General features: G+C 22.6%; 2 protein-coding genes across 6 annotated transcripts in view; both read left to right on the forward strand.

The window, feature by feature from the left end:
* Window positions 1–1,113: 1,113 nt before the first annotated feature.
* On the forward strand, window positions 1,114–6,291 carry LOC127284113 (nucleolar complex protein 2 homolog). The gene is made up of 11 exons (XM_051309410.1): window positions 1,114–1,195; window positions 1,456–1,655; window positions 1,809–2,151; window positions 2,254–2,375; window positions 3,773–3,930; window positions 4,062–4,286; window positions 4,404–4,592; window positions 4,669–4,788; window positions 5,080–5,211; window positions 5,293–5,508; window positions 5,656–6,291. The coding sequence occupies exons 2-11, from the start codon at window positions 1,628–1,630 to the stop codon at window positions 6,166–6,168; spliced, it is 2,046 nt and encodes a 681-aa protein (XP_051165367.1). The 5' UTR covers window positions 1,114–1,195; window positions 1,456–1,627; the 3' UTR covers window positions 6,169–6,291.
* A 3,273-nt stretch (window positions 6,292–9,564) lies between these two features.
* The window catches only part of LOC127284116 (putative uncharacterized protein DDB_G0282133), a 62,506-nt gene continuing 57,445 nt past the window's right edge, over window positions 9,565–14,625 (forward strand). For 2 of the 5 annotated variants that reach the window (XM_051309413.1, XM_051309412.1), the window contains exon 1: window positions 10,436–10,706. In XM_051309413.1, coding sequence (XP_051165370.1) covers window positions 10,684–10,706 — 23 coding nt within the window. In that variant the 5' untranslated portion in view covers window positions 10,436–10,683. Of the gene's footprint in view, window positions 9,963–10,435; window positions 10,707–14,625 lie in introns of those variants that run through there. The other 3 variants (XM_051309417.1, XM_051309414.1, XM_051309416.1) reach the window with 3 other exon arrangements.

Raw genomic sequence — 14,625 nt, forward strand, 5'->3', positions numbered from 1 at the left:
ATAAATACAAGATTTTTATATACCTTTTGTAATTACAAAAAATATAGTAAATTTTAATTTTATAATTTTTTGCATAAATTTTTTGAAAAATTCAATTAAAAACACATTATTAAAAAAAAAAACCTTTAAAATTTAAAACATTAAAAAAATAACAAATTAAAATTTTGAAATTTTTGAAAAACTCATATCTCGTAAACGGCTTGATGAAAAAAAAACCAAATTCAAACATGGTTGAAACTGAAAATAATTTTTTTCTCCGAAATGTTGTTTTTCAAGATTTTTTTTATCGACAAAACATGAGAAATTTTTCTTTAAAAACAAAATAAAAAAAATATTTTTTTTCTCCTAATTAATAGTATATTGGGCACAAGTTAAATTCTTAAAAAAATTGAAACAAAAAATAATATGCGATTTTTGAGTAATTTGAATCCAAAAATTCTTATTTTTTTTCTTAATTTTCAGATAAATGATGATTTAGACTTGGAAAATTAAATTCGTTATTTAAATTAGTAAAAAAAATAAAAATTTTCAACCAAACAAAAAAAGAATTTTTCAAATTTTGCGATAATTGTCCGATTTGCGGGGAATTAAGCTTCTAAATTGTTTTCCGAAGTGAAGAATTTTTAAAAAAGTGAAAATTTTAATTAATTAATAACTTTTAAAAAATCAATAGGTCGTATAAAAAATTTGACTTCAGAATTTTAAAATATATTAAATATTTGTTTTGCAATTGTTTAGGTTACCATTATTTTATTTTACTATATATATATATATATAATTAATTATAATTAAAAAAGTTGTACTCATTTATTAATAAATATTTGGCTATTATATTAAGTATTATTATTTTTTCACTATTATATAGCAAAATTTTATTCCTCTAAAAAATAAGATTTTCTATTTTTTAAAAATTAATTTGCACATTATTGTGGAAAAAAATAATTTTATAATTTCAATTGGAAATATTATTATTAATATTATTATAATTTTTTTATAATGTATTGTTTACAAATTATAAATTATATACACAGAATTAATTAATTACATTTAAAATTGGCGCGTAGAAATTTTATTTTTCGTATGCGTCGGCAAAGCAGAAAGTGATATATTTTGAGGTTAGGTTGGGAATTTCTCAAAACAATAAGCACGTGGGTGACAAATATCAAAAATATTAAAAGAGTAATAAACTAAATACGTAAGTAAACTATAAAATTCTTTCAAAATATAGATTTGTTTCTATTTGAAGTAAAATTAATTCAATATACATTAGTTTTTTGTGATTTTTAATGTAAAAAAAATGGTCAAAAATTTACATATTCCATTAAATTTAAGGTTAGTTCTGTACCTATATTTTATTAAATAGAAATTTTATTTAAATTATATATATGTTTGCCTTTATTTATTCAGTTATTTTACATAAATTTTTAATTTCGATTATTTAATTTTTGTTTTCAGAGATTTGGCTAATCACCAAATTATTGATATTATTGAAAAAATTGTCATGATAAAATCGGTAATATATTTTTAGTCTATTTAAATTAGACTTATATATTTGAATAAATCATCGACACTAAACGCAATTTATTAAAAAAAAAAAATTTAATTAAAAAAGAAATCAACCTACATAATGAAATCCATACCAAGGACTCGCGAAGGTAATTTTTAAAAATATTATCTCAATTTTTTATTTTCGAAATATATATTATTTACTTTTCTTTTTTTTTAACCATTAAATTAATTTATAAGATAATAAATAATAAATTACAGTAAAAATTGAATTAGTAAATTAAATGGCAAATTATTTGTAGATGAATCGGATAATGATTCAAGTGGAGAAAGTGATTTGGATGCTGAAGAACATATGAAATCTTTGATGAAATTAAAAGACACTGATCCAGAATTTTATTCATTTTTAAAACAAAACGATACAAAACTTCTTGATTTTAATGTATCCGATGATGATAATAATAATGATGATGGAAATTCATCCGATGACGAAGATAATTCAAGACATGTTCCACAATCCAAATTGGAAATTGCCAGTGATGAAAGTGATTATGAAAATGAAGACGATGAAAATTCTTCTGGTAGTCGAATTAAAGTTACATTAAAATTAATCACAACATGGCAGGAAGCACTAAAAAATGACAAGTATAATTATTATATATTTTTTTAAAAAATAATGTTTTCAGCATATTTTTTTTAATATTTTATAGCTATTAAAATTGATTTGTCATCTTTTTTTTTTACTAGATCTGCCAAAACGATAAAAACTGTAGTTGCAGTTTTTCACGCAGCTACTGAAACACTTTCGGGAAAAGCAGAAGATGAAAATAATGAAGAACCTTCGAGATACAAAGTTGATGGAAGTGCAGGTAATTCAACAAATTTTTAATGACAAAAAATATAATGAAATTTTGATTTTTTTTTTTTTTTTATTAAGGCAGGCCTCGGATTACACGACTTTTTCCGACTTTTTTCGACTTATTTTAATAAAATGCGACTTTTTCGACTTTTTTTTATATTTTTAAAAAAAATTTTAAACAAAATACGTTTTTTTTAAGGATATAATGCAGATCTTCTTTATTTCAATTGATTTTAACAAATTTTTAACTACAATTCTTCACTAAATTAATTATTTTTAATAATTTTAATGAAATTCTTCAAAAATTCAATTATATTAAACTATTTTTCAATTAAAATTTTTTATGAAATTTAATATAATTGTTTATAATTTTCAAAAAGTTAGCAAATAAAATTACCAAAAATTTTTAATTCAAAATTACTTGAAATTTAATTATTTTCAAAAATGTCAATTATTTTTAATAATTTTTATAATAGTCTTCGAATATTCAATTATCTGAAAGCATTTTTTAATTAAAAACTTGGAATTCAATTTTTTTTTTTTATGTGATTTCTAATAAATTCTTCACCAACACAAATCACTAAAAATTTCTCTTATTATAATATTATTGTCTAAAATTTAAAACAATACATTTTGAAAATCAATTGTTTTCAAAAATTTCAATTAAAAAGCTTCTAAAATTTTCCAATTACAATTTTTAAAAATTTAATAATTTCAATTAAATCACTCTCTTGGAATTCAATTATTTTTAATGATTTTTATAATATTCTTCGAAAATTCAACTATCAGAAACTGCAATTACTTTTAAAAAATGTTATCTAAAATTATTTGATAAATTATTTTTAGTTCTGCAAAAATTTAATTATTGTCTGAAAATTAACAAAATCTTTTGAAATTCAATTACTTCTAAAAAATTTTAACTTTAACTCTTCCAAAATTATTATCTATTTAAAAAAAAAAAATTTCATTTAAAAATCTGTATAACTTGATTAAGTATTGCCTGAAATTTTTTTTTACCATGAAAACTAAAAACTATGACAAAATTTTTAATTTGAATAAATTTCTTAAATCAGACTTTAAAAAATTATAAAAATGGAACTTTTAAGAATTTTGTTAAAAATTTGTTAATAAAATTTTGAAAATTTGTCTTACAATTAATTCGATTCTGAAATATTTGAAATAAATTTTCTTGATAATTAAATTTTGTTAAAATAAAGAAATTCGACTTCTTCGACTATTTTTGGAGAAAATATTTAAAGAAAATTATGAGCAGTTAAAAAAATGTTTTATTATATATATATATATATATATATAAATAAAATAAATAACAGTAAACAATAAAAAAAAATGTGTGTTTATAAAAAATTGAGTATATTATTATTTTCTTTTACTTCAAAAAAATTTCAGTATTCAATGGAGTTGTACAAATGTGTATAATGCATTTACCTGATGCATTGAAATCATTTTTGGGCCTTGGAACACAAACGCGATTTGAAGCTCATAAAGCAAAAAAGTTTGGCAAAGTTAAAGGAACACTAAAGTCTTATCTGACAGACTTGTTAAAGGTATAAATTATTACATATAAAATTCTGTCATTTTATTTATATTTTATTATTTCATGAATTATATATATATATATATATATATATAAAAAAGGAAAAAAAATTTCAATTAATATTATCATTATATTTTACAGCTTTTACGATGTGTATCGTCATCGAACATTATCACAGTACTTTTGAAACATCTTCATCAAATGTTGCCTTACACTCAATGTTATTCTTCACTTCGTAAGCCACTTTTAAAAATTTTACTCAAATTCTGGTCATCTGGAGAAGAAACAGTTCGAGTAGTTGCTTTTCTTTGTATTATACAAATGGCAACTAGTCAAAAGGAATCAATTCTCGAAATTCTCGTTAAGGTAATTATTATTCAAAATAGTAAATAATTTTTCGAGAAAAATTTTTTTAAAATAATTTTCCAAAAAATAATAAATTTTTTTGAAAAGGTTTAAAATTTATCTTTATTTTTTTTTCAGACAATGTACATTAAATATGTTCAAAATGCAAATTTTGTTTCTCCGTCACTTTTACCTGGAATTAATTTCATGAGACATTCATTGGCAGAAATTTATTTACTCGATTGTAATTTCTCCTACAATCATGCTTTTCTATTTGTTCGTCAATTGGCAATTAATTTGCGTAATGCTGTGACTTTAAAGAAAAAGGTAAGACGAAAAAAAAAGAGGAATACAATTTGAAAATTTGACAAATTTTCATTTGGAATATTTTTATTTTTTATAGGAAAACTTCCAAGCCGTTTACAATTGGCAATTTATAAATTCATTGAAATTTTGGACAGAACTTATTCCACTTTCCAAACCGCAATCTATGATGAGGCAACTTCTCTATCCTCTTGTACAAGTAAGCAAAAAAAAAAATTTAATAAATTTATTTATTCAAAAAAATATTTCAAAAAAATTTTAATTTATTTAAAGTTTCTTTTAAATTAAATTTTAATCATATTTTAATAATTTTTTGTGAAATTTGTTTCATTTGAAAAAATAAAATAATGATATATTTATCAAAAAAAAAAAAAAAAAAATATCAATAAATAGATTGTATAAAAAAATTCTTTTTTTTATTGCAAATAATTATTTTATTTTATTATTTACGAGCAAATAAAATTTAATTCATATTTCTTGTAAATTACAGATTATTATTGGGACAATAAAAATGATTCCAACTTCTCAATATTATCCATTGCGATTTCATTGTTTAAGAATGCTTATTAGTATTGCAAAAGAGTCGGGAACTTTTATACCTGTTTTGCCGTTTTTGACAGAGGTAAAAAAAAAAAGAAAATTCGAAATTATTTTTAAAAAAAAATTTTGAAAAACATTTTTTTAAAGAATTTCTTTTTTCTAGATATTGAATAATTATACTTTCAATAAAAAACACAAAGTGGCAGCAATGAAACCAATGTCTTTAATTTGCTTGCTGAGAGTTTCAAAAAGTCAACAACAGGAAAATACTTTTAAAGACAGTATTCTGGAAACAATTTACGAACTCATATTAGAAAATGCTGCCAATGAAAGTCATAAAGTTTACTTTCCAGATTCTTACATTCCTTGTGTCATCGAGGTAAGACTAATTGAATTAAAAATATTTCCTTTTTCATATCGGTAAATTCTATTAGAGAAAAAACAAATTTTTCAAAAATCATTACATTAAAAAATAAATAAATTCGAATTTATTTTTTTTTTAATTTCTGATTTCTTTTCTTTTTAGTTGAAGGCGTTTTTAAAGAAAAGTAACGTCGCAAATTATTCGCGAAAAATAAAGCAATTGTTGGATAAAATTGAAGAAAATCGAAAATTCATTGAAAAGGAACGCAGTAAATTGACATTTGACTTAAAGAATGTCAAAGAGATTCAAAATTGGGAGATAAGATTGAAAAATGAAGGGACACCATTGGCCAAATTTTACACTTCGTGGTATAAAATTTATGAAACACAAAAATTGAAACTTCTTACACAAAATGATGAAATTGCCGATAATAAATTACCCAGCATTAAAAAAGGTAAAGGAAAGAAAAGAATTGCAAATAATGATGATGAAGATAATAGTGATCTTGATATGCCTGTTGAAGAATATGAAAGGAGAGAGCAAAAGAAGAAGATGAAGATGAAGGAGAAAAAAGCAATGAAATTAAAGAAGGCAAAGTATGTTAATGAAAATGATGAACTTCCAAAGGATAATACGGATATTGTTAGAGATTTGAAAATAGACGATTGGGATTAAGAAAGAAAAAAAAAGGAAATTGAATAAAAGTGATATTCAAAAAAAAATTGAAATGTATTTAAATCAAAAAAATCCATTCTTTTTACAGAGATTAATAAAATCATTGATAGAGTGAAAATTAGATTTAAACAGAATTAACAGTATTTTTAAAATGAAGAAAATTGTAAAATAATGTCACGTTCATTTCAAAATTAATTGAGGAAAAATTATTAATTTTTCATGAACAGATAATTAATTTACAAAAATAATAAAAAAATAAAATTTTAGAATTTTTTTATTTGCAAATGAAAAAGAATTTTAAATTGACCTAAGTTTCATTTAACAGAATTTTTTGTGATGAAATTTTTATTTTAAGGCGATTCAACCTCTTGACATAACCTCAAACTAAAAATTTGTCTCCAAATAAAACTGTAAAATTAAAATTAATTTTATTAAATTTTGAAAGATCTATAGTTGTACAATTTTCAAAAAGGAATATTTATTTTGACCTTTAAAATTTCTTGTCAACTAATAATTGTTTATTTAACATTTTGTGTTTTTTTGTTTAAAAATAGTAAAAATTCGGACAAATAAAAAATTTATCAAATGACAATTTAATTCAATGGAAAATATTTAAAATCAAAATAAAGTTATAATGAAAATTTAGGACATTAAAAATTCAATAAAAAATGAAAATTTATTTTTATAATACAGAATCTGGAAATTAGGAAAAAGGTGTGGAATTTTTTAATGTTTCTGAAAATCATAAAAAAAAGCCTCGAATGTTTTAAGATTTAAAAAAAAAAATTTTTTAGGTTGAAACAAATAAAAAAAAAAATTTCTGAAAACTTTCGAAATATGAAAAAAATGATTCGAAAACGAAAAAGTTATCGTGTTAATTTTATAATTAGTATATTTAAAAAAATGTCCCCTTTTCAATGGCTTTTTCTCAATTTGTTAATTTATACATAAATAATTAGTATATTGAGAAAAATGCCGTCGTAACTTTACTACGTCCAACGTGACTCGAAAAATGGACCACGTCAGACGTTGTTAAGTTACCAACGGTTTGTAAAAAAACGGTATGTTTTGTAGAGTTACCAAAGTTTCGTAAAATTGCAAAGAGAAAAATATGAGAATGCGATTTTCAAATAAGAGGTTAGATTTTTTTTTTATATTCTTAATAATAAAACTCAAATGTTAAAGAAATAATTTTTTATTAAAAGTATAATTTTTAATTATAATTAAAAAGCAACGAATATATATTAATTTAAAAAAGGGAATTATCTTCACTGCACAGTATCTTATGATCACAATCACAAAGATGACTTTATTTTTTTGTCATGAATTTTACTGGACTCGAACAGAGCTTTATAAATTCTTGTATAAACACGTATTCATACAAGTCTTCTTGTTTATTTACTAAAGATTAGCTTATTTACAATGAGTTTGCATTTTTACAAACGATTATGTCAATTTACGATCGTTTGTAAATTTACAACCTCCAACATGACTCGAAAAATGGACAACGACTAACATTGTAAAGCTATACAAAACGGTCAGTTTCTATTCAAAGTATTGCAACTTTACAATGTCAGACGTCGCTGTATTCCTAACCTCTGATTTTCTTACTATGTCTAACGTTGTTACTTTACCAAAAAAATTATTTGTAACTTTACAAACATGAGTTAGAAAAAGACAGAGATATATTCGTATCCTTTTCTATCTCATGCATCTCGTTCGCGAACGTCTTTCGCAAAGCTATTCTGCTTAGGCCTTATACGTCTTTAATTTTTTTTTCTGCATACAAAATTTATCTACAACATGATTGGTCACTTCCAGTAGAAAAACTAGTTTTCCATTAGAACCGACCAATCAAAATTTGCGTAGATTTTTTATGTAAAAGCACCATGTAAAGCGAATGATTTGTATATACCGTGGATGTACCAGTTACTGTCCATGTCCCAGTTTCTGTCCATTTTACAAATATCTCGTATAGTAATTTAAATTATTTTTTAACAATAATTTATTCCTTTTGTCACACAATCGACTTATTAGTTTAAGTAAACAAATAAAAGAAAATAATTTTTTTATAAATGTTATTTTGAAAATTAAACTGGACGGAAACTAGGTCTTAGGTGGACAGTAACTGGGACATCCACGGTACACTGTAAAAAAAATTTTGTGTCGATTTACACGCCGAATGTAAAATAACTTATTCAACAATGTTAATTTATTATGCTTTGTAAATTTATAACGTTAAACATTTTAATTTTACACTGCTGAACGTTGTGAATTCACACGGTTGTGTAATTTTACAATGTTGGACATTGGAAAGTATGGCCACATATTATGGCCATTAATTTATATTTATTAATTTATAACGTTAAACATTTTAATTTTACACTGCTGAACGTTGTGAATTCACACGGTTGTGTAATTTTACAATGTTGGACATTGGAAAGTATGGCCACATATTATGGCCATACTTTCCAATGTCCAACATTGTAAAATTACACAACCGTGTGAATTCACAACGTTCAGCAGTGTAAAATTAAAATGTTTAACGTTATAAATTTACAAAGCATAATAAATTAACATTGTTGAATAAGTTATTTTACATTCGGCGTGTAAATCGACACAAAATTTTTTTTACAGTGTAGATTATGTTTATTATGAAAGTTTCATCTTTTTAATTAAAAGTTCCTTTTTATTTATGTAAATTAAAATAAAGTTTTATTCAATATTTTAGATATAATGAAAACTTAAACATCAATGATTTGTATATTGAGAGTTGATTCTCTTTTTGTATATATATTTTCATTTAAAAATTTCAAAACATAACCTATAAAATTTTTCTACTCATGTCCCTTTCTTCAAAGTCCGTCACATATTAATTAAATTTCAAAATAAACCCAAGAAAAGTAAAAAGAAATAATAATCATTACCGGGAGAGTTTCTTACAATTTTTTTTTTTTTAAATGTAAATATCCGATAACAAAAATATAGCTAACATTAACCTATTAGATTTTTAATTTTTCTGAAATTTTACTTTGAAAACCTAAAATAACATATTTTTGTTCTATAATTTTTTGCCTAAAAAATATTTTTTTATAATTTCTTGATTTAAATTTTATTACATTTTCTTATCAATTAAATTTTTGCTAAAAAAAATCACAAAATTTCGATAATTTGAAAACTATCTCTCTCTATTTTTTTATTACGTTACATTTTTAATTTTTTTTTTCAAATATATTTTTCTTCTCAATGAAAGATGTTTGAAGTTCAATTTCGAAATAAATTCATTCGAATATATTTATCTTCATTTCCTGGTCCAATCGGAACATGAAACCAAGTTGTATAGGTGGGGAAAGAAAGAAAATTTGCTTTTTTTTTTTTTTTTTGTTTTTTTTTCTCTTGGTCGATCTAAAAGCCACCCATGAAAGACTGACGACCGATTCTATAAGGTGTCGCTTTCTGGTGATCTATTTTTACCGTGAACGGATCAAGCAGTCGAGAAGTTGTAAGCGTCGCTTAGGCATATGAATACAAAGCTCAATCCGGTATTGTAATTTATCATAAATTTCAAGTGAAAAAATCGGTTTTGCGAAAAAAAAAAAAAAAAAAATTACGTGCAAAATATAGAATATTTATAATTTCTTTTTCTTTCCATCTTTCTTAAACGTGTAATTAAGGAAACACTGAAGTAAAGAAGTTCTTCATCATTATTTGGTTTGTTTGTTTTTTTTATTTCGAAAAACTTGACTTCCACTGAAACTGTTGACATTTTACGTTCATTCGCATATGCAACGTTTGTATGTATATCATATTATTTTAACAAAAATAATAATTTTTGTAATCGAACTGTGAAAAATTCAATAATTATTTACAGTTCACAATATAAGTGATACTTTAATTAGTTAATTATAATTAATGCGTTAGAACAAAAAAAAAAAAAAAAAATGAAAATTAAAATTAAAAAACTAACCTAAATTACATTTTATTCTAAATATAAAAAATTTAACAAATATGAGTCAATTTATATTTTTTTAAAGAAGAAATTCAAGAAGGAAAAAGAATAAAATGCTGATGATCGAATGTGAAAATATATTTTCAAACCATATTTTTATATTTATAATAGTACCGGCTTTTTTTTTTTTTTTTTTATATTTTTTGTTTTTCATTGAAGGTTATATTTTGATGATCGAGAGTCAATTTTCAGCAAAGTACCGGCTGGGCAAACTTATCTATCTATATATCTCTCCTCACGCTAATGTGAGGTGTAAGAATATATTTTGCAAGATGTAAATCGCGGTTGGGAAGAAGAAGAGGTTTATGTTTTTGCTCGTGGCGAGTGAGTCGAGTGCGCGTACAAAAGCTTGTTGCTGAACTTTGACGATTCATTTTGACGGAGTTACGTAAATCTGTTTTTAACGAAAAAAAAAGAGAGGGGAAAAAAAAATAAATAAAAGTCCCCATAGAATAGAACATAATATAGATAGTACAACCCTCGTGTCATCAGAGACAACTTCCACGATGAGGAAGACGTCGTTTGATAAGTAAACTCTCTTTTACTTATGCTTTTTCATTTTTATATAGTAACAAAACGCGCAATCAAACGCAACCTTCACATTATTTTATGAGGCTTTTTATTTATATCACTTCGTTGCGCTGACGATGAGAAATTTTCTCTCTGAATATCAGAAATTCAAGTTCGTAACAAAAATGACTGCGTGCTTTTTGCGACGTTTCAAAAATGCAGTATCATTCACCTGTGTTATAAAATAATACTTATGTATTATTATTGAAAAAATTATTTTATTTTATTTTTTGCTTTTTAAACTCTTCTCGAGTGTTTTCATTTGTTTTTTTTTTTTTTTTAATCAACTGTAACAAGCACAAAATAAGCTTTTTTTTAATTGAGACATAATATTTATTTTATTTGTTTTTATATTTACGTAGTATTTTATTTAATAATTTTCTTCATTATTATTATTATTTTATATACAAGGAAGAGGTAAAAAAATGCTTTGATAGACGGACGGTCTGTTTATATTATTATTATTATTATTATTATTATTATTATTATTATTATTATGAAAAATATTTTATTATTATCATTATTATTATTAAAAACATTTTTTAAATAATGAAAAATATTATTGTTATTATTTACTATTATTATTATTATTTTTTTTTTTATTATAATTAAAACTTTATTTTTTGTAATTACAAAATATTTTTTTATTTTATTCTTTACATACAAATCATTCACTATTTTAAAAAAATGTTATATTAGTAAAAGTTGAATAATTTTCATTTTTCTAGGTGCCAACATTAGCCAAGTTAAAAAATAACTTTGAATTTGATTTTTTTTTTTACTTATTTTTTTAATAATTTATTCGTACATTTAAATAAATAAATGAAAAATCATAAAAAATTTTTTTAATTAATTTTCAATAATTTTATGAAACATTAAGTTTTCTATTTTTTTGTAACGTTTAAATTAATTTTTAGTAATTTTTCATTTTTATTTGAATAATTTGTAAATTAATTAATTTTTATTTTCGAAAGTGAAGAAGAATTGAAAACACATTTACAAACAAAAAATTTTAATTCGATGATTGATAAAAAATAGTCTAATTAATGTAATTAGTTAATTAAAAAATTAGTATTTATATTCAAATTTAACTAACTTTATTAATATCACAATAAAGTAAATAAATAATTAAATTAGCTAATAATAATGATAATAATAATAATAACATGAAATTATTGTTGAAAATTTTGAAATTTTTAAAATATTAAAAATATTAAAAATATAAAAAAAATTAAGAATGAAAAATTCTAAATTTAATATGAATCGTGATTGATTTCTTTATACTATAAATTAAAATAGGGTTTTTTTAGATGTTGATTCAGTGTTGAGAATATTGATTGTAAACTAAATTTTGAAAGATTTTTTTTTCAGTAGAGGTATATTTTTAGCTAGAGATCAAAATTTTATATCTGAGAAATTAATTTACTAATTTTTTTTTTCATTTTTACATATTGAAATTTTTTTTTCGAATTTTGAGAATAAATGTTAAATACGCATTTGACGCGCTACTTTTTTAGATAAATGAGCTGTTATTTTGAAGTAGAGGTCGCAGCTGTTGAATGACAAGGACTCGTAAAATTAAATATTCTATTGTTTACTGCAAATTCTATATTAAATTGAAATTTTTTAATTGAGAAAATTAATTAAAATTAATTCAATAAAATTGAATTTAATTATTTGAATTTAATTAAAATAGATTTACATTGAATTTAAAAATTTTTTAACATGAAGTTACATTTTTCTCTAAAAATTGACTTATTTTAAAAATAGTGTTTTCGTGAAAATGATTTTAATTTATTCTTTAGGGTGGGATAATATTTTTTCATATTACCCAATGTTTCTTTTAATAGTAATATAATTTTATAATAATAATAATAATAATAATAATAATAATAATAATAATAATAATAATAATAATAATAATAATAATAATAAATAATAAAAAAAATTATTTTTTTAAAATCTTTTTAGTCAGCAGCTGCTTTCAATTAAATTTGACGCCACAGTCGTAATTAATACAAGACAGAAAAAAATTATTTTTGGAAAGACGAAGTTTGTCTAAAATTAATTCTTTTTTTTTTATCGAAGCCGCACTTTATCGAATTTATATATAAATATTAAATTGTGAATACTTCATTAATCAATATTTATTTTTAAATATTATACTAATTTTTTATAAATATTTTAATGTTATTTTTAATAGTCTTTGTACAAAATAGATTTGGTTTTTGCCTATTTATTTCTTTTATTTTATATGTATAACAATAACAGTAATATAATAACTTTTTGATAATAATAATAATATAATAATAATAAATGAAATAATGTAATATTAATATTACCTATAGTTGCTTTGAAAAAAAATTATATTATTTTTTTTTATTGCTAAAAGAGTTAAAAAAGTAACATATTCTATAAATTTTCACTAATTTAAAAAAAAATCTATTTGGTTTAGTAATATTTTTTTTTACTAAAGTTTTAGTGATAAATGACAAAAAATTAGAAACTAATTCAAATTTAGAGTATATGCAAATTAATAAAATGTAATCTAAATTTTGATAAAAATCAGCAATAAATTAGATCTGATTAAAGAGAGTGCATATATATATATATATATATGAGATATGTAGAAAGAAATTTTATAAAAAGAATTGGAATTTCATGCAAGGATTTGCAATATTCTGATCTCGATTCTCATCAAGCGTGACTGTGGTCCGTTGAAACCGACTGCGGGTTGCTACTATACGTATTACGTTACAACAGATAAATTTAGCGATTCTTTTACATAGAACTTGGTTGTACCGATGCCAATACCGCAACACGGAATTAATTGTCCTCTTGAATAGCAATACCAATGCACAATCTTTCAGTAATTTAAAAGTGCATCTTAATATGCATCTTTTTTTCACACCTTCAAATCCCATTTACTTATTCATTCCTCAATTAACATGCGCTATTCAATTCATATTGTATATAGGTATATTAGGATATATTCTACTATATATTTATATTCCCAAGCAAAAATTTCTGTCATACGCCGACAGTTGGCTTACCAGTATTGGTTCAGTACTGATATGGATTAAATTCTGTACTGTGCCAATGCTGCAAGCCAATACCGGCATGCCAGTATTATTGAGACAGTAATGGCAAACCAGTATTCGGTCAGTATTAATTCAATACCGAATGCCAGTATCCAGAAAAATTATCAAAATTTACCTCCATGAAGTTGAGGTTGACGCTCAGCGCCGAAAATTATTTTTCACAGGACCAAAAATGTCAAATTATTTTTTTTAAAAAGATTTTCGGTCCAATATGTAATGCCTTAAGAAATACTTTTTAAGGTATTATGCGTGAACCCAAAACTTTTTTAAAAATCATTTGTTATTTTTGGTCCCGTGAAAAATAATTTTCGACGTTGAGCGTCGACGCCAACTTCATAGACGTGAAAATTGTGTATTTTTGTTGGTTAGAAATTAAATTTACATACATATTTTTTTAAATTATTTTAATACTTCTTTTCGATTAGTGTCAACCGGGGTAAATCCGAACGCTTTTAGTAAGTTTCAACAATAACATAAGTTTTTTCTTCAAAAAAAAAAATACTTCCGGTATTCTGGTGCATGAAGTTGTTACTTTACTTCCATAGAACAATTTTATGGGGTAGCAAAATTTTTTGATAAATTACAATCGCAGGAAACTTAGCGTTCGTATTTACTTCGATACTTTGCAACTTTCCTAAAATACCGGGGTAAATACAAACGCCACTGTATTTCAGAAAAATCTTAGGGAAAATAAATTTAAAGTATTGCAATTGTTAAACTTATATAAAAACTCAAAAAAAAATACGATAATAAACCTATTATGTAATAATGCATCAT

This window comes from Leptopilina boulardi, unplaced genomic scaffold (genome assembly GCF_019393585.1).
Source record: "Leptopilina boulardi isolate dan_hultmark-lab unplaced genomic scaffold, ZJU_Lbou_2.1 LbouV2_318, whole genome shotgun sequence".
NCBI classification, from domain to species: Eukaryota; Metazoa; Arthropoda; class Insecta; order Hymenoptera; family Figitidae; genus Leptopilina; species Leptopilina boulardi.

Coding starts and splice junctions, on each gene's coding strand:
- LOC127284113 (XM_051309410.1), top strand. CDS start 1,628: ATGAAATCCATACCAAGGACTCGCGAAG. Junction 2,376..3,772: donor CAAAGTTGATGGAAGTGCAG/GTAATTCAACAA, acceptor AAAAAATTTCAG/TATTCAATGGAGTTGTACAA. Junction 4,287..4,403: donor TTCTCGAAATTCTCGTTAAG/GTAATTATTATT, acceptor TTTTTTTTTCAG/ACAATGTACATTAAATATGT.